Below are 22,125 nucleotides of genomic sequence, written 5' to 3'. Positions count from 1 at the left end.
GCCCGGCCGGGGCAGCGCGCGCGCTCCTCCAGATCCCCACGAACTCCGCCTGGGGGACCAGCCTCGCGCAGGCGCATTTCGAAAGCCGCCCCCCTCCGAGCCAGTGTCGCAGGGCGCTGCCAACAGCAACCCGCAAACGGAGAGGAAGCTAATCCCTGTCAATAATCCCTTAGCCATGTGACGATCCTCGAGACGTGAAATAGCACATCCTATTGGCCAGCCTGTGTCATATGACAAGGGCGCGTGGCTGGCTACTGAAAGCCGATTGCTTGGGATGTGACACGCGGATGTTGAATTCTCATTAGCTGATCACTGTCAGGTAAGGGAAATAGGGGAACTAATACTTGATTTCGATTGGGCGGCGGTGTCACATGAGAGGGAATCCTGGGCTCGATGGCGAATGTTTATTGGCTACAGGTGCGCCGTGGTTGAGGTGAGCGCGGCGGGATTGGTCCATGTGTGTCACGTGCGAGGGGAGTGACGCCGGTCGGAGGGCACGTGTGGAGGAGGCCGGGCTGGAGGCACCGCAGCTGCTGAATGTGGGGCTGTTTGCTGGGGCTGCGGCTGAGGCTGCATTGCCGCTGGACTCCGCTCCGCCGCGCCATGTCCGGGGGCCCTGCTCCGCCGCGCCGGCCCCGGCCGCCCAAGGACCCTTTGCGGCACCTGCGGGCCCGGGAGAAGCGGTGGAGCTCGGAGTTGGGCGCGCCCGGACCTAGCATCGTCTACGTGCAGGTCGCGGCGGCTGGGAACCGGGACTCGGGCGCCGCGCTCTACGTCTTCTCTGAGTACAACCGGTCAGTGCGGGGGGCAGTCTGGGTAGCTGCCCGTTGGGCTCTCGCTACCCAGGCCGGCCTGGGCCGCCTGCCTTCCCCGCGTCGCTGGCTGCGCCTAGTAGCGTCACCGGGGGGCAGTGAGGAGGCGCTCCCCACCCCACTAAACCGCGGGTGGCGCCCGGCCCGGCTCTTCCTGCCGGCCATGACCTCGGCATCCTACCGGTAGCGCTACCTGGCCTTACACGCCTCCTGGCCTGTATCAGACTTAGCCCCTCTAGACCACCCCTGTGGGCAGTTTTCAGAGTAGCAGCGGTGTTAGTCTGTATCCGCAAAAAGAACAGGAGTACTTGTGGCACCTTAGAGACTAACAAATTTATTAGTGCATAAGCTTTTGTGGGCTACTGCCCGCTTCTTTGGATGCTTATGCTCTAATAAATTTGTTAGTCTCTAAGGTGCCACAAGTACTCCTGTTCTTTCTGTGGGCCGTTGCAAGCTAACCTGCCCTCAGGTGAAGTGTCCCTGCCCCTGTGGAGGTTGCTGGCTCCCAAAAGCAGGACAGTACACTAGACCAACCAGGTATCTGTGCTGCCCTATCAGTGCTGCAGGATTTATACCCATCCTTGTGCTGAGCTTTCTTCTTAAAGTGGGGCAAAAGTAAGCTACTTTTAATATAAAAATGTGATCTTTCCTCTAATAAGACTTCTAATCTCATTCCAGATATCTCTTTAACTGCGGGGAAGGGGTCCAGCGCCTTATGCAGGAACACAAGTAAGTGTTCTTACTGTGTTGTTAAAGGAAAGAAGCTGTAACAACATACAGGTTGCATTTCAGTTATTCCATAATCCAAACCTTTCTCTTCTCAGGTTAAAAGTAGCTCGTTTAGACAACATCTTTCTGACCAGAATGAACTGGGCGAATGTTGGTGGTTTGTCTGGTAAGTGGGACTGGAGGTGCACACTTGGTAGCTTATTTAGACTGGGTTTATTGCATATACTAGGAGCTGCTTGCCTCCCTTCATATCCCTACAGCAAGCTCCCTGTGTGCATCCCTCACAGTTCCCTCTATTTCAGGGGCTCCCTGCAGCTCCCACAGTCTCCCTCTGGCAGGAGTTCTGGGTGCTCTCCCATTCTCCCCCTATGCAAGGGGCTCTGTGTGTGCCTCCATTTTCCTTTTACCACCATAGCAAGGCCTCTGCATGTGCCCTGTCCCCCATACTGGGTTCTTCCAATTGCCCTCCCACCACAGGTTGTGTTACCCCCATTCTCCCCCATGATGGCAGCTCTGTGTGCACCCCCATTGCAGAGGTTCTATGTGCATTTGATTTTCCTCTTTCCCCTGTTGCAGGGTCCCCCAGTCTCACCCATTTTTACCTTCACCTATTCCAGGATCCCCCGTTCTTGCCCTATGACAGGAGTTCTGTATGACCTTCCCACACCATCGGTGCCCCTTCTCCCTGTAACATATTAATTAAGCTCTATTGGGTGTTTAGGAAGAGATGAAATACTACTATTACGCTAAAAAGCATTGAGTGTCATCAGCTGTGGCTCTGCTAAAGAGCTGGTGAGGGCTTCATGTATTTTGTTTTCCCAGTTTTGGTTTTCTGGTTCTTCTCCCCTTCTTTCTTTCCCTCCCCTCCATAAAAAGGGTCCTGCCCACTCACTGATGCCTAGAATATTTCTAGAAGTTTTGGATTTGATCAGCTGTGGTGTTCATACAGAGATGTTACAGACAGAGGAGGCTTTTAAATTGAGCATATGGACTCACAAGCTTGGCCAATTAATATCTTGGTGGAGTCTGTTATTAAACTGAGCTGGTTTGTTTCCTTATCCAGCACCCAACTGCAATATGGCTTAATCTGTTCTTGTAAGGTAGCTTTCATGCTCGTACCAGACCAACTAAGGTGGTAAATTGTTCTCCAAATGTCACGTCTGTCTAAACTTTCCTACTTTAGTTGCTAGTAGTACCAAAGATTCCCCTAACAGGAAAAGAGAGGGGGAAATTGTATTTCTACTCTGTCAATTTACTTTGTGTGTTAGCACTTTGTATATAATCAGATTCTGTTTCCCTTTACTAGTCAATTTCCCCTTTGTTGGTAGGTTTCTTCACTGCAAAGGAGAGCCGAAGGCTGTTTCAGAAGTAAATGATTATAAACTTCCCAAAATTGGGACTCTAAATTACTTTCCCCTACAGCACATTCCTCTAGTGTAATTCCCATCCCTGTAGCACCTGTGTGCCTTCCCAACATTTATGGATTTATCCTCCCAACATCCCTGTGAGGTGGTCCTTGTTTTACAGATGGGGATCTGGGTGCAAAAAGAAGTGACTTGCTCAAGGTCACACAAAGCAGAGTCAAGGACTCGACCCAGCTGTCCTGAGTCTCAGACCAGGACCTTAATCACAGGGCGTGACATCTCCTTGTGAAGAAAGTGGAAAGTGAATTACAATCTTTGCTGTGAAGGCACTTCCGGGGGTTTGTGATGAAGACTGTTTCCAAAGCTGCACTCTCCCTGCTCTCTTTCAGGAATGATTCTCACCTTAAAGGAAACGGGGCTCCCAAAGTGTGTTCTCTCAGGCCCACCACAGCTGGTGAGTAGCTGTTTTCTTTGGAAAGTGGGGACCCTCTTTTTAAGAGTCCCAGACATTAGCCTGTGAGTGAAGAGCTGTTGCTAGGTGCTGAGTGACCTTGTAAAATGCTCCTTCTGTGAGGTGTTGCTCTAACTGAAGAAGCGCCACCCTGTAATTGTTTGGTTCTGCTTTTGGGGCTGTCTTCACAGTGTGTACAGCTCACTTGTGAGTTGCACCGATTGAAAACAGCTCTAGGCAGCAGCAAACTGCTGCCACTTGTCTGCTAATGGCTCACTAGTAGATGGAACAGCCCTTCACCTGTTTCCCTAAACAGTATGATGGGGCAGTTTTTCTGGATGTGCCTTTTTAAAGCAGTGATTAGAGGTCTCTGCAAGTATCTGAACAAGTTCTAAATCTGCTGTGCTGGCAGGAGGCACTGGCTACATAGATCCAATGCTGGTCTCAGTATCTGGGCTGTTGGTTCCTCTTGTCAGCATTGAATTTTTCTTACAGTATCTATGGGTATTTAGTGATTGTCCACTTGTCGGGATGCTCTTCTCTTTGACCTTATTCTTTTTTTTCTAACCTCTGTCCCAAAAAGAAAGCGCTTGCTAGGCGGGAGAACTTGCTAGAGATCTCCGGCCAGCTTGCTCATTCTGCAGCTGCTAGGACCATATGTCAGTTCCAGGGAGACACTGTCCTAAACTAATGTACAAAACTGAATGTACTTCTGTGGTGGACTAATATAGTAAGAAGAAATATAGTGTCCATTTTTCTCCCCGTAGTAGAAAGAGCGAGCCTGGGGCATGGTGTCAGGCTCTCTTACAAAGTAGATGCCTGCTTTGCAGATTCACTGTCTGGTACATAAACTCGGTGAGAACATGGCTGATTTTTTGCAAAAACACAAAACACTCTTAAGAAGTGCAAAGCACGGGATACTTGCATGAACACATTCCAGAAGGATGGTGCCAGAACACACCAATACCCCAAGTTAGGTATAAACACGCTCCCCGAAGTTGATACAGGGACATACTGACTTTTCTTAAAGATGAACAGAGATATTTTGGTGAAACAGGTACAAGGTATAGGGTGGGGTCCATTTTTTTCTTTCTCCTAGCTCGAGTTGAGCTTGAGCTTCTCTGCACCTGAGAGAAAATCTTATTTCATTAGATGTGAACCTTTGCTTGAAAAAGTTACCTAATCTGAGTAATAAGCAGGCAAAGACCTCTTTAAAGTGGTGATTTTTCACCTTATTGTCTTTTTTTTTTTTTTTTTTTTAATTAATATTTTTTTCAGCAAAACTACCTGGAAGCTATCAAAGTGTTTTCTGGGCCGCTGAAAGGAATAGACCTGGGTATGTACAGCACTCATCCGTGTGCACTTACTGTCTCCAATGTCTACACCTTATTGTTGCATGTATGTCTGTCTAAACAGCAGCCTTGCGAGGTATTAAAGGAGCTCTCAAGGATGATGAGGCCATTGCAGAGAAGCTAAATGAATTCATTTAATCAGTCTTCACTGCAGAGGATGTGGGGGAGATACCCACATCACAGCTGTCCCACATTGATCATACTATCCTAAGACTGGAAGGGACGTCGAGAGAGCATCTAGTCCAGTCCCCTGCACTAATGGCAGGATTAAGTATTATCCAGATCATCCCTGACGGGTGTTTGTCTAACCTGCTCTTAAAAATCTTCAATGACGGAGATTCCACAACTTCCCTGGGCAGTTTATTCCACTGCTTCACTACCCTGACAGGAAGTTTTTCCTAAGGTCCAACCAAAACCACCCTTGCTGTAATTTAAGACCATTGCTGCTTAAATGCCTCAGTAGAAGAGGTTTTGGGGGGGGGGGGGGGGGAATTAGTTTAATTGATCAGTCACCAGGAGCAGAGGGTTTCACCCAAGAGTTCTGAAGGAGCTCAAATGTGAAATTGCACTACTAATTAGTATATAACCTATTCCTGAAACAAGCCTCTGTACCTGATGACTGGAAGGTAGCTAATGTAAAGCTGACTCCAGAGGTGATCCTGGCAATTACAAGCTGGTAAGTCTAACTTCAGTATTGGGCAGATTGGCAGAAACTATAGTAAAGAACAGAATGATCAGACCGATAAATAAATATGATTTGTTGGGAAAGAGTCAACATGGCTCTTGTAAAAGGAAATAATGCCTCACCAATCTAATAGAATTCTCTGAGGGGGTCAACAAACATGTGGCCCAGGGTGATGCGGACAGTACAGAAAGCCTTTGACATTATCCCTCTCTAATGGCTCTTAAGCAAAACATGCAGTCATGGGATAAGAGGGAGGGTCCTCTCATGGATCAGTAACTTCTTAAAAGATAAGGAATACAGGGTAGGAATAAATGGTCACTTTTCATAATGAAGTGAGGTCAACAGCGAGGTCCCCCAAGGTCTGTACTGGGACCTGTTCTGTTCACTGTCCACTCCTTTCCAGATCATTTATGATTATGTTGAAGTGGCAAGGATTGCTGCTGATACAAAAGTATTCAAGATAGTTAAGGCCGAAGCTGGCTGTGGAGAGTTACGGGGGATCTCACTAAACAGGGTGACTGGGCAACAAAATGACAGATGAAATTCAGGGTTGATAAGTGCAAAGTAATGAACATTGGGGAAAAAATAATCCTAACTGAACGCGTACAGCTATGGGTTCTAAATTATCTGTGACCACTCAAGAAAGATTTTCTGAAAATTTTAGCTCAGTGCCCAGTAGCAGTCAAAAAGTTCCTAACATACTTGGCCTATTAGGAAGAGGATAGAAAATAAAACAGAAAATGTCATAAAGCTACTGTATAAAATCCTTGGTGCTCCCACACCTTGAATACTGTGTCCAGTTCTGTTGCTGCATCTCAAAAGTATATAGTGCAACTGGAAAAGGTTTTGAAAAGGGCAACAAAGATGATTGAGGGTATGGATTGGCTCCCATAGGAGGAGAGTAAAAAGATGAGGGCTGTTGTGCTTACAAAAGAGATGATTAAGGAGGGTTAAGATAGAGGTCTACATGATCATGAATGGTATGGAAAAAGTGACTAGAGAAGTGTTATTTATCCTCTCCCACAATACAAAATACAGGGGTCACCAAATTACATTAATAGGCAGCCGATTTAATACAAAGAAGAGGAAGAGGTGGGGGTTTTTTGGGTGTTTTTTTTCCCCATACAGCACACAATTAACCTTTGAAACTCATTGCTAGATGATGTAGTGACGGCCAAAAGTATAACTAGGTTTAAAAAAAGACCTAGATAAGTTCAGGGGAGAGGGTTCCAGCAATGGGTGCTAGTCAAAATGGTCAGGGATGTAACCCATGTTTGGTGCAACCCTAAACTGACTACCAGAAGCTAGGAGGAGAAGACTGGGTGCATCACTCAACTGTAGCTCTGGGACTTGCCACTGTTAGAGACATGATGAAGGGCTAGATGGACCATTTGTCTGATCCAGTATGGCCATTCCTGTGCTCTTATGAGGCAAAGCTCCAAGTTGTAGCCACTGCAGCCTCTGAGAAATGAAAAGAGAATGAGTTCTTCCAACTGTTTATTTTGGCATCCCTCTGGAGTCTGGTTTCCAAGCTGCTTCAGGTGACAAAACGGAGATGCACTTAGTTTACCTGCATATCAGAAAAAACAGAAGTCACTAATGCTTGGTTGTCTTGGCACCTCATTTTCCAGGACCAGGAACGCATTGGTAATGTCTTGATAAGAACTTAGTTTTAAAAGAAAGCACCAAGCCGTCTGGCTCAGGGATTGAGACTGGGCAACAGATCCTATCCCATCAAAGTCACGGGCTCAAACCCAGCATGCTGTTCGGTGACCTGTGTGAAATGAAGGGTTTCCAGTCCACTTCCTGGTAGACAGCTCTCTATGTATCTCACTATCACAGCTCTCATTGTTGGGCATCTTTGGAAACTAAAGGCCAAGGGTTGACTGGGCCCAAAGAGTAATTGCTTCCTTACTCTTGCTATGGGGTAGCTCCTCCAGGGGAGGGGAGGAGAGAGAAGAATACAACACATGAATTGCCATAATGGATCAGCTGTTGGTCTGACTAGTGCGTTATCTTGTCTGTGACAAAGGCCAATGCCAGACTCTTCAGAAGAAGGTGCACAAAACCACCTGGACAACTACAAAAAAACTAACTTGCATGTAGGAGAAGCTCAATGGCTGGCTTATGCCCTGATGCCGGAGGATTTACATCCCTTCAGTTGTATTAATTTCCAGGACCAACCTCATCACCTTTTTAAAAACGAGTGATGGCATTTGTCCCCCTCCCATCTTCTAATGCAGTAATTAATTTAATGAGCGATCACATAGCTACCTTAGTATGTGTGCCCCTGAGGTCCTGTGCTGCTGGGATTTCTCCATGCTTGTGAGCAGGCAGTTGATTTAAATGGAGCATCATTTCTGAGCTATAACATACTGAGCAGGTTTCTTGCAGTGCCCTGCTCATTTGTGGTGGGGGGGAATGCAATGCAGATTTCCACTATTGGTTTGGATACAGACTTGTGACAGATCCACTCCTGATCCCATTGCTGTTAATTCATTACATATGTTACAAATTCAGGTACAACTTCCTAATGTACTATGTGAAGTAAATAAGATGTCTGATTATAATCAACCTTTTGATGCTGCAGTGTAGCATTTGCCATCTACTGACTTCATACCAAAAACAACTTGCGATTATGTGAGTGCTTGTTTTATTCTTCAGAGTGTAAGTAGTGGTTCATAAATATATAATACCTCTGCTATCTACAGAGTCAGATGTAGGGCTGCCCCTGCTTTAAGCACTGCCTTGGGATTGTATAAAGGCAGAATAGAAACTTGTAAAAAGAACAGAGGCCACAGAAACCCTGGCCTGTTCAGAGATGTGCAGGGATGAATTGTTTTAATCTCTGCTGCTTAGAGCAGTTGTGAGTATAATTGCTTTCTCTTGAAGTCCTATATATTTGTCTCTGTAGTAGTGGAGAATTTCAGCATCTGGCCTGAGGAAACTGCCTGAGTAGCTCCTGTGAGATGCATGCTCCTGAATGTGTTTGTTAAAACGTGTCTAATTTCCAGGCTGCTTTATCAACAATCCTGGAGTCTGAGGCATCTGTTTGTAGTAACTGGTTAATACTTGCTTTGGAGGGATTAATAGCCATGCTGATGTCTAATGTTTTAACTATCTTGTTGCTAGTTGTGCGGCCACATACAGAGCCCGAGTATAAGGATGAGACGATGACAGTCTATCAAGTACCTCTTGTGGGTGAGTATGGACATCCGATTGGAATGGTAGGAAGCAAAGGGTATCTGGAGCTGCAGTTGGAGAGGGAGGAGCAGGATTATTTGTTGCAGTAAGAGCTTCCTTGAACTGGTTATGGTATCTGGTTACTGTTTGTAAACCTGAAACATAGTAACTATAGGTTGTGTTAGGTTACTTCTGCTGTGGTGAGAATGTAGCTTTCAAAGAAACCTGAGCCGGTGCCGAACCTTAGGGTAAAAGGATGCTGCCTACTCTAAGAACTCTGGTATTTTCCTTCTGGTGATAGTCCATGGAAGAGACATGGGAAGTTACTGTGAATCGTACTTCCTTAACTGGCTTTCCATGTTATTAGGTACACTCGCAAAAGCAGCTGTACTCGGAGCACATGCTTGAGTTTGATAAGGTTTTGTTGCTTTTGGAGAATCTGCTGAGGGGACCTCTTGGAATGAGTGAAGTGCAATATGGAGAAACAAGGAAGCAGGCTCTCTTGTCCCTTTTTTAAACTGCTCAGGGCATTTTGAAGAAACTTTTTGAGTAAGACTCCATTTGTGTGTTTCATTCCTGCCTCCTGAACAAGCCTGTTTCTTCCCTTGGGTTTGGAACAGGAAGGCATTTAGCCAGTGAGCACAGGCTGCATCAGAGTCCTGAAAGGTCAGTCCATGGTGGAGTCAGCCCCAAATGTTCCCCAGAGCCTGGATCTCCCACCGCTGAGCAGCAGTGTCCAGAAGGCGTTAAGAATAGAGAAGCCCCGAAGAAAACAGGTGCAGGATCTTGTATTTTCTTAGTGTAATTGGAACAAAAACTCTAAAATGTTGGTGTAATTTCTCTCCTACGCAGATATTCTTGGTGCAGATAAGAAAGTGCTGGTCCTCTCTGCTGAAATATTGCTTAGGGGTAATTTGAGCATACGGAGAACTTGAGGCAAAACAAGATCCAGTGGTTGGATGTTGAAGCTAGACTAATTCAAACTAGAAATGAGACATTTTTTTTAAACACTGATGGTAATTAACCATTGGAACAACTTACCTTGGTACCAGGTGGATTCTCTGTTCCCTCAAATTGTGAAATCAAGACTGGGTGTCTTTCAGATGTTTTGGGTTTGATGGAGGAATTCCTGGGTTGGAATTCTATACAACAGGTTAGACTTAGATGACTAATGGTCACTTATGGCTAAGGCTGCATCTCTGTCACGGAAGTTGCGGAAGTCACAGATTCCATGACTTTCCTCAACCTCCATGGTTTCTGCAGCAGCCAGTGCGGGATTCAAGCAGCCCTGCAATCAGCCGCTGCTTGGGTGGCCCTGGGCAGCTAAGATTTAGTCGGGTATTTATAGCAAAGGGTATGTCTACACTACGGGATTAATCCGAATTTATATAATTCGAATTTGGAAAATAGGTTGTATAAATTCGATTGTATGCAACCACACTAAGCACATTAATTCGGCGGTGTACGTCCATGTACCGGGGCAAAGTCATGCACAGGTCACGGCCTGTTGTTGTTGCCCATGACCTGTCCATGAGTTTTACTAAAAATACTCATGACTAAATCCTAGCCTTACTTATGGCCCTTGTGTATTAAACCTCTGGAAGGGACGGGCACTGCAAGAAGTTGGCACCTTTTGCTTAAAGGAAAAACTACGATCTAGTTTCAGCATCTATGTAACTTTTTTTCTTTTTTCTTATCTTTTTAAAGATGGCAACAGGAGAGTTGGCAGCAGAGACCCAACCCTGGTGGTGGCTTTCATCTGTAAAGTAAGAAATGTCATATGGAATAATAGGAGTTCCTGCGTTCTTTTATCTAGACCAGTTTAATTACAAATACCACCACCTAGCATGGTAGGGTTTTTTGGACATTTATTCTATGCCAACCTTTGTATCCAGTAACACTGCACTCAGATCTAGCAATTGAGAATTGGGGGGGTTTGGAATGCAGTCTGGTGCTTCACATTTAGAAGTTTCCTATAAAAGGAAAAGCTTTTTTTAATTTGCTGCTTCATCAAGGCTAGAAAGATTTTTATTTCTGCTTGTCTATTACCCTACAAATTCAGGTCTTGTCTACCCTGCTCTTTCTAGAAGACTCCGGGCAACTGAAGAACTAGTGGGGTTATGAGACTGGACATATAACAGCAATGAAAGCTCATGGAGAATAGAAAGACTTCTAGTTGCTGTTTAAAATACTTTGGGTAGCATTTTATTTTTGTAACACTTCTGTAAGTCAGCTGCTGAACTCTCAAAAGAGAATCTTAGACTCTCCACCTCTACAAGTTGGAGCTCCAGATCCATACCTCTGGGCAGATCAGCGACTGAAGCAGGGCAGAGAGGACTTGATGTGCCTGAGACGACACCCCCCCCCCCTCCCCTCCAAAAATAAAAAAATCCTGAGGAAAATTTCTCCTGCAGTCCCTCTTCGTGGCTCATTTCAGAGCTAGTAAGGGCATGAACCCCATTTTTGCCCCTTTCCTTTTTCCATCAGTGTTTAAACATTGTAAAGAGTTGGTGACTTGTTACATGGGAACTTTGAGAAACACTTCTTTCTTTTAAATTATTTTCAGCTTCACCCAAAGAAGGGAAACTTCTTAGTGGCCAAAGCAAAGGAGCTGGGCCTGCCAGTGTAAGTACAAGAGCCCTGCCTGTGTGCTTAGAAGGTGGGAGGATCTTGGTCATATGCACGCTGTCAATCTAATGCTGTCTGTGTTCTCATCCTTAGTGGGACAGCAGCCATTGGCCCCATCATTGCGGCTCTCAAAGATGGGAAGAGTGTCACGTTCGAAGGCAGAGAGGTATGACTGCACTCTAGGCTATCTCAGTCGTGCTGCATGCTGGGTTTGTAACCAGTGCTGTTCGTGGGACTTATCTCATCCAGAACATTGTAGTAACTAAACGCTGCTCATACGCCAATCACAATCATCCCCTCTCTTGGATCCGAAGGGACTGCAGCTGTAACCAGTCCAGTCCTCTCATTGCTCCCCTTGCGTGGTAGGATTGATTGAACTGTCCCTGAACCATGCCTGTTAGTGGCAAGTGCCAGTCTTGCATGTTTCCTTGGATTCCATAACCTTCCTTGGCAGTTTGTTTCAATTTTAAGTTTTCCCAGGCTCATTCCTTCTGTAATGGGTTGTCCCAGGGTGCCTGTCACTGCAGATGAGATCCATTCAGTATCTGCCATCACAGGAGAAGGGTTGGTGATGCACACGGAAATGACCATGTATCCCATGCCAACAGTGGGGTGTTTTGTTTCTCTGCTTCAATGGCTGGCCCAGTTATAGCGATCTGAGTCTGACAGCCTGTGAGCTAACAAAGCTGGTCCATTAGCTCAGGCAGTAGAGGCATTTATGCTTTCAGACCCAGAGGCGTGCCCACATCTGACCCACTATAAGCAGGGTTCCCCACTCACTGATTACACTCGTTCATTATCCTGTCACATCCCCTACCGGTGGTTAAAAGGCTCTGATGTTGGGGGCCAGATAAAGACTTTAATCTCCAAGGCTAGTAGCTGGTGAGCAGGAGAGACCCTAACCATGAGTGATTCTGGTGGATCCATAAATAAAATCACTGCCAGGAGATACAAGTGAGGGACAACTGGCCCTGCTCCCCAAAGGAGCTAACGGGAGCATGCCCCAGTGCACAGAGGGAAAGCGGCTGAACTTCCCTCAGCTGCAGCTGAGACGCTTCTTGCTTTGTTGAGGCCATTGTCAGGGCTCCATTGGGCCATGTGACCCAGCAAAATCAATGAGAGAGGAGGAGAGAAAATGGCTCCAGTGCCAGAATGGTAACTGCAGCATGAGTCCTTGGACTCGCTGACCATTGAGCACGCCCTGGCACCCAACTGATGAGCGAGCAAGTTCTGTGAGGTCCCCAGCTGGCTGTGGAAGAGCAATGAAGTTGGGCAGCGTGTGCTGGGCAGCATGTGCTGTTGGTTATGTTGCCAAAAGGGAGCTGCATACTTGGGCATGTTCAGACCGCATGTACCATGGGCCGCCGACCATGGTGTAACCCTTGGGTGCTTCATTGCAGATCCTGCCCGAAGAGGTCTGTACCCCTCCTGATCCAGGCTCTGTGTTCATTGTAGTGGAATGTCCTCATGAAGGCTTTGTGGATGCCGTCTGTGAAAATGACACGTTCCGCAGGTATAGTGAGGTTGGAGGGAGGGAGGGAAGGATGCTCCCTGAAATACAGGGTTGGTGCGGGAGGGGTATCAGGCTTGAGCACTTCTTTATGAAAACGAAAATCTTCTGTTAGCCTTGTTACAAATGGAATCTGACATGCTTTGTGGGCTAATGCCAGAGCCACAGACAGCAAAGTCATCCTGAATGACCTGGTTAAGGAAACCTGCAGGTAGTGCGCTGAGACAGAGCCACCAAAAAAGGATCCACAGAGGCACAGAAGTTGGAGTATGAGAGGCCGGGATGTGCTCTGTGCAGGGCGCTTGACTCTAGAACTCGTTTCCCCAGGGGTTGGAGTAGCCTGGATTTGTTACCTTCAGGGCACCTTGCAAGGCCCATCTTCCTTGGGAGAGGGAGCTTTTGGGGGCGGGGAGGAAGGTATTTATTTCTCTCTGGTGCACTTAGTAATTTACTATGTTTTGTGAGGTTGTCGCTATCTTAGTTTTAAATAGTCACGTGACTGGACTGCATGATAAACACCTTTTAGTGGGTTCTTACATCTAAGTAGCTGAGGGTTCAAAGGTCTTTGCATACGGTTATTTTACCCACTGTTCAGTCTGGATCTCACCCCAGAATGTGTGAAGTTATCTCTTACCCCATAACTCTTAAGTGCCTTAATGCTTCACTACTGTAGTTGTCTGTCTGGGATGCCCACAGTCAGCAACAAGCATGCACTTCGTCTATGTACTGAGCAGCCCTGGCCCAACACTTGGGATCCAGGAGCCTACCAGCAACATCAGATTTCTACTGGTCTCCACCAGCCTTGGTTAATAACTGGTAAGGTGACTCCACACTCTCTCCAACCCCTCACTTCTGCAAAAAGTGTTCTGAAATGTCCAACCCTGTCCTGGAATCATCAGAGGAAGGTTAAGGTTTGTTGCTCCTTTTAAAAAGTCAATATCTAGCAGTTTGTTGCTGTAACTGGAGTTACCGAACAGTTCAGTTCAAACACAGCACTAGATTGGTTTAAATTAAGTTCATTGAATTCCAGAGAGATTTGAACTGAGCATAAGGATTAAAGTTTGAAATGGTTGCAAGAGAGAGAAAAACACTTGACACTAAAATCTAACAGATTAGACTGGGTTCAAGGTAAAATCCCCTCAGCATGTTTCCATCAATATCACTGATCAAGCTCCTGGCTTAGGATCTATCCTCCAAAGTCAAAAGGCTGGTACCTTTGTTTTAGGCTGATAATTTGGGATTCTGTACCCTTCTCTTCTGTAATCCGTTGAATCTTTGAGATGATTCTTCTGAAGATATCTCCAGATAAGTCAGTTTCCAGTTGAGGGGTAGGCAGCATGGAGTGTATCTTGCAGGAAGTGTTCTGCTGCTTTCCCCACTGGGGTTATCTGCCAAAACGCACAATACTCCAGTCGAGGCCTAATCAGCGCGGAGTAGAGCAGAAGAATTACTTCTAGGGTCTTGCTTAAACATTACTGGTAATGTTCGCTTTTTTTGCAGCGGTGTTATGCTATTGACTCATATTTAGCTTGTGATCTCCTATAGGGCCCCCCGATCCCTTTCTGCAGTACTCCTTCCTAGGCAGTCATTTACCATTTTGTGTGTGCAACTGATTGCTCCTTCCTAAGTGGAGTACTTTGCATTTGTCCTTATTGAATTTCATCCTATTTACTTCAGACCATTTCTTCATTTTGTCCAGATCCTTTTGAATTTTAGTCCTATCCTACAAAGCACTTGCAACCCCTCCCAGCTTGGTATTGTCCACTATCTTTTTTTTTTTTTTAAGTGTACACTCTATAATTATCTAAATCATTTAAGAACATAAGAACGGCCATACTGGGTCAGACCAAAGGTCCATCTAATCCAGTATCCTGTCTTCCGACAATGGCCAAAGCCAGGAGCTTCAGAGGGAATGAACAGAACAGATAATTGAGTGATCCATCCCCAGCTTCTGGCAGACCGAAGCTATTGATGCCATCCCTGCCCATCCTGGCTAGTATGGAAGATATTAACCAGAACTGGCCCTGAACTGATCCCTGCGGGACCCCACCTGACATGCTCTTCCAGCTGGACTGTGAACCACAGAAAACTGATTGGAAACTCATACCCAGAGAGTAGTTATGCCCCCAGCTGATAGTAGCTCCATCTAAGTTGTATATCCCTAGTTGTTTATGAGAAGATTGTTAGACAGTATCAAAAACCTTACTAAAGTCAAGATGTACAACATCTACTGCTTAACCTCTTTTTTTCTCTCCCTCCCTCCCCCCCCCCCCACCCAAAAAAAAAAAAAAAAGCTACAAGGCTTGTTACCTGTTGAAGAAAACTATCAGGTTGGTTTGACACAGTTTGTTCTTAACAAATCCATGCTGACTATTACTTATCACCTTATTCTCTTCTAGTTTGCAAATTGATTATTCCATTCTTTCCAGTTACCGAAGTTAGTCTGACTGGTCTGTAATTCCTTGGGTTGTCCTGTCACACTTATTTTTTCTATTTTTTTTAAATAGATTGGCACTATAGTTACTCTTTTCCTGTCCTGTGGAACCTCACACATCTTCCATGACTTTTCAGAGATAATCGCTAATGGCTCAGATATCTCTTCAGTCAGCTCCTTGAGTATTCTAGGATGTATTTCATCAGGCCCTGGTGACTTGAAGATCTCCAACTTGTCTAGGTCACTTTTAACTTGTTCTTTCCTTATCCTAAATGATGCCTCTTATCCTGCCTCCATTTTTACTGGCATTCACGATGTTAGATGTCCAATTGCTACTAAACTTTTTGGTGAAAACTGAGACACAGTTGTTTAGGACTTCTGCCATTTCCACATTTTCAGTTGTTGTCTTTTCCACACTCACTGAGTAATGGGCCTACCCTGTCCTTGGGCTCCCTCTTGCTTGTGAGGCATTGTCCCTCGTATAGATGGAAGCAGTGGGATCAGAGGCCCAAGGCCACTGTGGATCTTGACGAGTGTGGAGTAGAACCCAGAACTCCTTGACTCTCAGATCTGAGCTTTAACCTCTCTGCTAGGCTTCCTGGAGGAAATTGTTTATGCTCTAAGGTGTCCTTGGTAGTAAATAGATTCTGGAGAGCAGCCTTGTTTGTCATCTTAGGTAAGGAGGTGAGATCTCTGTAATAGGAGCCAAGCTTGTTGTTATCTTTGATCTTAAATGTCTATTCTAGGTACCAAGAAGGGGAGGCTGAGGGTCATGTGGCCTTGGTTATTCACATCACCCCAGAGTCAGTGCTTCGAGACAGCCGATACAAACAGTGGCTGGAAAGGTACATGGTTTTTATTTAATTACGTTGACTTAAAATAACCTTGAAGGAAGCATAACCCACAAACTCAGTGATCCCAGACTGGCTAATAACAGCCGTGGGTCAGGGCATATATTGGTTCAGAGAGCAGTGGTTAGTTAACGGCATCGGGTGCCCGGCAGTGGATTGGAGCTGAAGTAGTCTTGTATCTGGACACGTATCTTACTATTCCTTCTTTCTTTCTCCAGGTTTGGACCCACAACTGAACACTTGATACTTAATGAAAAGGCAAACACTGTGCACTGTCTCCGCAGCCACAAGATTCAAACCCAGCTGAACCTCATTCACTCAGAAATCTTCCCACTGCTAACCAGCTACCAGAGTCGGGTAAGAGGCTGCGCCTGGCTGCAGGTGTCTGCAGAGGCGAGCTTGTGCACGCTTACATGTTGCTCCTTCTGTCTCCTCTCCAGGAAGAAGAGGCCACTTTCAGCGTTCCTGTTGTGCGGGGAGAGTGTCTCCTGAGATACCAGCTGAGACCCAAACTGCAGTGGCAAAGGTTGGTACCCTCGGTTATATATAAACTGAAGAGAGATCTGGCCTCCTGCCTTGGGGGGCACGTGCATGGGTGCAGAAGTCATTTTAAAAGATCAGACGATGAGCTGAGATTAAGGAGCATTCAGCATCTAAATAGTGGTGGTGCAGCAAAGGTGGCTTGAAGTCACCTTTGCACTCTGATTCTGGGCCAGTCTGTGCAGGACCAGAACCCTGGAGAAACTATGAACAGCTAGTTGTGGGGGGGAGGAGGGGGGGGGGTGTTTGGATGTGGAGGGGGGGTTGCATTGTGGGGTCCCCAAAGAAATCCAAGGGCCCCATTTTGTTGAATGCTGCACAAATCTCTACTAAGACTCTGTGCTCCAGAGCACTTAGACTCTACGTTTGACTGGACCTGTAGGTGTAATGTACAAGCGGATGCCTAAATGTATGTCTTCCGTCATAGAGATTTCATAGTTTTTAAGGCAAGAAGGAATCATTAGATCTAATCCAATGGTTCTCAATGTTTCCAGACTACTGTACCTCTTTCACGAGTCTGATTTGTCTTGCATTGCCCATGGCTCACCTCACTTTAAAAACAACTTGCTTACAACATCAGACATAAAAATAGAAAAGTGTCAGAGCACACTTACTGAAATTGCTGACTTTCTTATTTTTACCATATAATTATAAAATAAGCCAACTGGAATAGAAATATCTCACTTACATTTCAGGTTTCAGAGTAGCAGCCGTGTTAGTCTGTATCTGCAAAAAGAAGAACAGGAGTACTTGTGGCACCTTAGAGACTAACAAATTTATTAGAGCATAAGCTTTCGTGGACTACAGCCCACTTCTTCGGATGCATATAGAATGGAACATATATTGAGGAGATATATATACACACATACAGAGAGCATAAACAGGTGGGAGTTGTCTTACTGTCTGTACTGGGCTAGCTTGATTATCACTTCAATAGTTTTTTTTTCTCTTAATTAATTGGCCTCTCAGAGTTGGTAAGACAACTCCCACCTGTTTATGCTCTCTGTGTGTGTGTGTGTGTGTGTGTGTGTGTGTGTGTGTATATATATCTCAATATATGTTCCATTCTATATGCATCCGAAGAAGTGGGCTGTAGTCCACGAAAGCTTATGCTCTAATAAATTTGTTAGTCTCTAAGGTGCCACAAGTACTTACATTTCAGTGTATAGAGCAAGATAAGTTATTGTCTGTATGAAATTTTAGTTTGTACTGACTTAGCTAGTGCTTTTTATGTAGCCTGTTGTAAAACTAGACAAATACCTTGATGAGTTGATTGTATGCCCAGAAGACCTCTGCGTGCCCTCGGGGATATGCATACCCCTGGTTGAGAACCACTGATCTAGTCCGACCTGTATATCACAGGCCATTACATTACACTCTGTTACCCCTGTATCAAATCCCATGGCTTGTGTTAGACTAAAGCATTTGTCCTCCGGATACTAAATGGTGGTGTGCCCCAGGCTGAGAACAGGAGAGACCTAGGGGGTACCAATGCCCAAGACCCCTGCAATGGCAAGGAACTGATTACACTGCTCTACAGCCAAAATGCTTCTGAAATAAATGTAGTCAAACTTTACTAATTCTGGGTCACTGAGAACGAAAATGATGCTTAGAATTGTTGATTGGCTCTAGTTTTCAAGATATGCTATTGGGTCAGTATATATGACCCTTGACTTGGGAATGGCGGAGGATAAGTGAGTTATAAAGAGAAGGGATCTCAATTTAAACCAGAAATGACTAAAATACATCTTTGACTGGATCTATGACTAAATCTATGACTGGGTTTGGACAGTACTTGCTTTTTAGGCAAAACAATGAATGATGCAATCTGAAGCTGGTATTGCGTCATACATGATATGAATTGCATCATGTTATTTCTAGAAGTCATGGATGATGCAATCATAACGAAGCTTACATCACTCTGCTGAATAAATTGCCCTATATCAGCTCTAGAAATCATACAGTGTCGTGCTCTCCTATTTGTCAGTGTTTGATTTTGCAAAGGGACACATTTCTGTTTAGCCAAAGTGAGCAGAGATGCCTTGTATTTGTGTGAACAGTGCAGATAACTTCTGCTATGTTTGTGGTGAAGTGACTTTTGCATCACAAAAGCGCAGTATAACCACTATAGTTAAGAAAGCCTATCACCTTTATTTTGGCTGCAAATTGGAGATCAGGACAAGAGGTGGGCACCACACATACGCTGCAACACTTGTGCAACAGATCTTCGCCAGTGGTTGAACAGGAAAAGGAAATGTATGCCTTTTGCAGTGCCAATGATTTGGAGAGAGCCAACAGATCATACCAGCAATTGTTACTTCTGCATGGTGCCTCCAGTTGGGAAAGGTGTCAAAGAAGAAAAAGTGGACTGTGCATTATCCAAACATTCCATCAGCTATACACCCAGTACCCCACGGAGAAGGACTGCTGGTTCCTGATGCACCAGAATCATTCTCACTTGAGTCAGACGAAGAGGATGAAACTTCTGGTCCTGAACCATCAATGTCACAGGTCCCACATTTCTCCCATCCTCCTTCTCTGAACCACACCTCATAACACAAGGTGAACTGAATGACCTTGTCAGGGATTTGGAACTACCCAAGAGTAAGGCAGAGCTGTTGGGTCCAGACTACAGCAGTGGAATCTCCTGGCAGGTGATGTTAGGGGTTCCATGATCGTCAAAAGGATCTTGTCCCATTCTTCTTCATGGAAGGTGATCTTATAGCCTGCAACAACATCGATGGTGTGGTGGCAGCCCCCAACATCGTTCACGATCCAGATGAGTGGAGACTGTTCATTGATTCATCGAAGACGAGTCTTAAAGCTGTTTTACTGCACAATGGCAATGTTTTGCCATCAATTCCAGTTGGTCATGCAGTCCATATGAAGGAAACCTATGACAACATGAAACAACTTTTGAGGTGCATAAACTATGACCAACATCAGTGGCAGCTCTGTGGCGATTTGAAGGTTGTTGCTCTCTTGCTTGGTCTGCAGACTGGATACATAAAGTACTGCTGTTTTCTCTGCGAATGGGATAGTCATGCAAGAGATTCCCACTACATCAAGAAAAATCAGCCACTCCGACAGTCATTGGAGCCTGGGAGGAAAAGTGTTCAGCATCCACCACTTGTTGAATCAAGGAAGACTTTGTTACCACCCTTACACATCAAGCTGGGTCTGATGAAGAACTTTATCAAGGCCATTGACAAAACACAAGCAGCTTTCAAGTACCTCTGTAGAAAATTTCCAAGGTTAAGTGAAGCTAAGATAAAGGAAGATGTCTTTGTGGGTCGAGATGATGCATTTGACCATGCATTGCGTGGCAAGGAAAAGGCGGCATGGAAAGACTTCCAGTTAATGGCAATAAATTTTCTCGGAAAGAACAAGGCAGACAACTACAGGTTGTTGGTGGAAAACCTCCTCAAGGCATACAAAAGCCTTGGTTGCAACATGTCACTAAAGATACATTTTTTGCACTTTCATCTAGATTTTTTTTCCACCGAACTGCGGAGCAGTGAGCGACGAGCACGGCGAGCGATTTCACCAGGACATTGCAACAATGGAGAAACGCTATCAGGGCAAATGGAGCCCATCAATGCTTGCAGACTATTGCTGGACAGTGACGAGATGCTCCATTTAATGAATACAAGAGAAGCCAAGAAGCGCCGAGTAGACACTGAATAGGACTAAACTATGTACATAATAGTTTTTTGCCTTTTGTTTCATAATAAATTTTATTTATATAACCCTTTTGCTGATTTTTAAAGTGTTACATAAACAGGACAGGTGAAATATTATTATGTAAAGCAACCATAAACACATGAAAAGACCTTGGTTTACAATTTGATTAAAACTCTACTATCTACACAATATACATAAACATAAAATGTAAAAACTTAAATATCTTAGAAACAGTAGCCAATCAGTTGTTTTAATTGTCATATTTGAATTCAGCACTTCAAAATACGTAATAAATAGCACATTTTGTCTCTGAAGCAGACGACTTCTTAAAAATTGTAGACCAGTGTTAGGGGAGACATGCCCAGATGATCCCAGCAGGTGAGAGATTTCCCATGCTGCAGAAGGGAAAACAACACACACTGTTGTACCTGCTAGTCTGATGGGGAAGGGGGGACAGAATTCCTTCCAAACCCCACATCGTTACGACCCTGAGTGTGAACAAGACCCGCTAGCCAGCCATCTAAGAAAGGTCTGTGTACCACTGGTCCTCCCTGTCCAGTGTCCTGTCTCCAGCTGTGCCTGATGGCTTCAGAGGAAGAGGGAAGTCTCAAATTCAGTTGTGAGGAAGGGGAATGGATTCTGTTTAAACATTTAGGCTTCACTCTACCCGTGCGTGATAACAGTCCTGAAATCTTGTCAGGATATTCCTGACCATGCAAGAAGATTGGCTCTGAAACTAGTATGGGTGAGTGAAGTTTTTAGCACATGGTGCTGTATGCTGCCCCTGAGCTGTGCAGGACTCACTGGGACCCAGTGCACTATGTAGCCCTTAAATCCTGAGGTCATGCAATGATTCCCTCTTGCTGGAGTTAGTTACCCATTTTCAAGAGCCCATGCGCCTCCTGCAGTCTGCTAGCAATCCTGGATATGAGGAGTTTTACTGCCTTCTGGTGGATGGTAGTTTTAAAGCAGGCACATCTGGGGACTGTTAAGGAAACTTTCATACTAGGCTAGTATCTAAGCAGTAATCTGACACTTTGCACCATAAATTACTCTTCAGCTGCCCCCTCCCTCCCCAGCCACATCCTGATCTGTGGCCTGTGGATCCTTTCAGGGATGTGGTTGCTGTCTGCAATTCCAGTGAATTTGTGGCTGAAGCCCTGGAGCTCCCTGGCTTCCAGGACCGTGTGAAGGAATGCAGAGAGAGCCTGCAGGCTGGGCCGGTCAGGTCAGGTGAGGAGAGTGTGCAGGGTGCTTTGATTGAAGTAGCAGAAAGGTCTGGCTTGACCGGGGAGGTGGGTTGAGTTGTTGGATAGAAACAAACTGGGGACTTGCGTTCTAAGGGGATGCTGTCCAGGCGAAATATTCCCATCACCCTGCATGCTAATGAACTTGGCGTATTGTTAGGGTCGCTTTGAGTGCCCTGCAGAGCATGGGATGGGCTCATTCCCACTTGTTCATTGTCATTCAACATGGCACAAGCCAGTTTGCATTCTTAGCTCTTGAGGGTGCTGGGTTTGGGGTTCCAGCACTGCAAGGGGGGCGGGGGTGTTAATCACCAACAAAACCCCAGCATTGCATTCTACTGCAGTGCTCTGCTCAACACTGGTTGCTTTGGGTTTTTAAAATTGTGATCCCAAACGGTCAGTGTTCCTCTAACATGCTGCCCATGTGGTGGAGTATAGGAAGAGCAGCATCTAGTCCACAGCTGGCTTCTTCTGGAGCCCAGATCTGGTCATCTGGCTATGCACTGGTGCCACTGTGTGACACGGGGCAGTGAATCAACATTTAAATCATGACAACAGGAAAAGCCAGTACAGCCTGTCCGCAATCCTACCGTGAGGGCCATGTCCCTTCTCATTGGATGGCAGTGTATGTCCGTCACTACCAAGCCCAGTCCTG

General features: G+C 45.5%; 1 protein-coding gene across 1 annotated transcript in view; it reads left to right on the top strand.

Annotated features, from left to right (window-relative positions):
• Positions 1 to 494: 494 nt before the first annotated feature.
• ELAC2 (elaC ribonuclease Z 2) overlaps positions 495 to 22,125 on the top strand; it is a 32,681-nt gene continuing 11,050 nt past the window's right edge. The window contains exons 1-15 of the mRNA XM_054047411.1: positions 495 to 794; positions 1,491 to 1,541; positions 1,637 to 1,707; positions 3,295 to 3,359; positions 4,635 to 4,692; positions 8,526 to 8,594; positions 9,197 to 9,352; positions 10,284 to 10,342; positions 11,143 to 11,201; positions 11,298 to 11,370; positions 12,605 to 12,717; positions 15,895 to 15,993; positions 16,218 to 16,356; positions 16,440 to 16,525; positions 21,338 to 21,456. Coding sequence (XP_053903386.1) covers positions 538 to 794; positions 1,491 to 1,541; positions 1,637 to 1,707; positions 3,295 to 3,359; positions 4,635 to 4,692; positions 8,526 to 8,594; positions 9,197 to 9,352; positions 10,284 to 10,342; positions 11,143 to 11,201; positions 11,298 to 11,370; positions 12,605 to 12,717; positions 15,895 to 15,993; positions 16,218 to 16,356; positions 16,440 to 16,525; positions 21,338 to 21,456 — 1,474 coding nt within the window. The 5' untranslated portion in view covers positions 495 to 537. The remainder of the gene's footprint in view (positions 795 to 1,490; positions 1,542 to 1,636; positions 1,708 to 3,294; positions 3,360 to 4,634; positions 4,693 to 8,525; positions 8,595 to 9,196; positions 9,353 to 10,283; positions 10,343 to 11,142; positions 11,202 to 11,297; positions 11,371 to 12,604; positions 12,718 to 15,894; positions 15,994 to 16,217; positions 16,357 to 16,439; positions 16,526 to 21,337; positions 21,457 to 22,125) is intronic.

Source organism: Malaclemys terrapin, chromosome 13 (genome assembly GCF_027887155.1).
Source record: "Malaclemys terrapin pileata isolate rMalTer1 chromosome 13, rMalTer1.hap1, whole genome shotgun sequence".
Lineage (NCBI taxonomy): Eukaryota > Metazoa > Chordata > Testudines > Emydidae > Malaclemys > Malaclemys terrapin.
The sequence above is the reverse complement of the archived record's forward strand: the minus strand, read 5'-3'. Positions and strand labels throughout refer to the sequence as shown.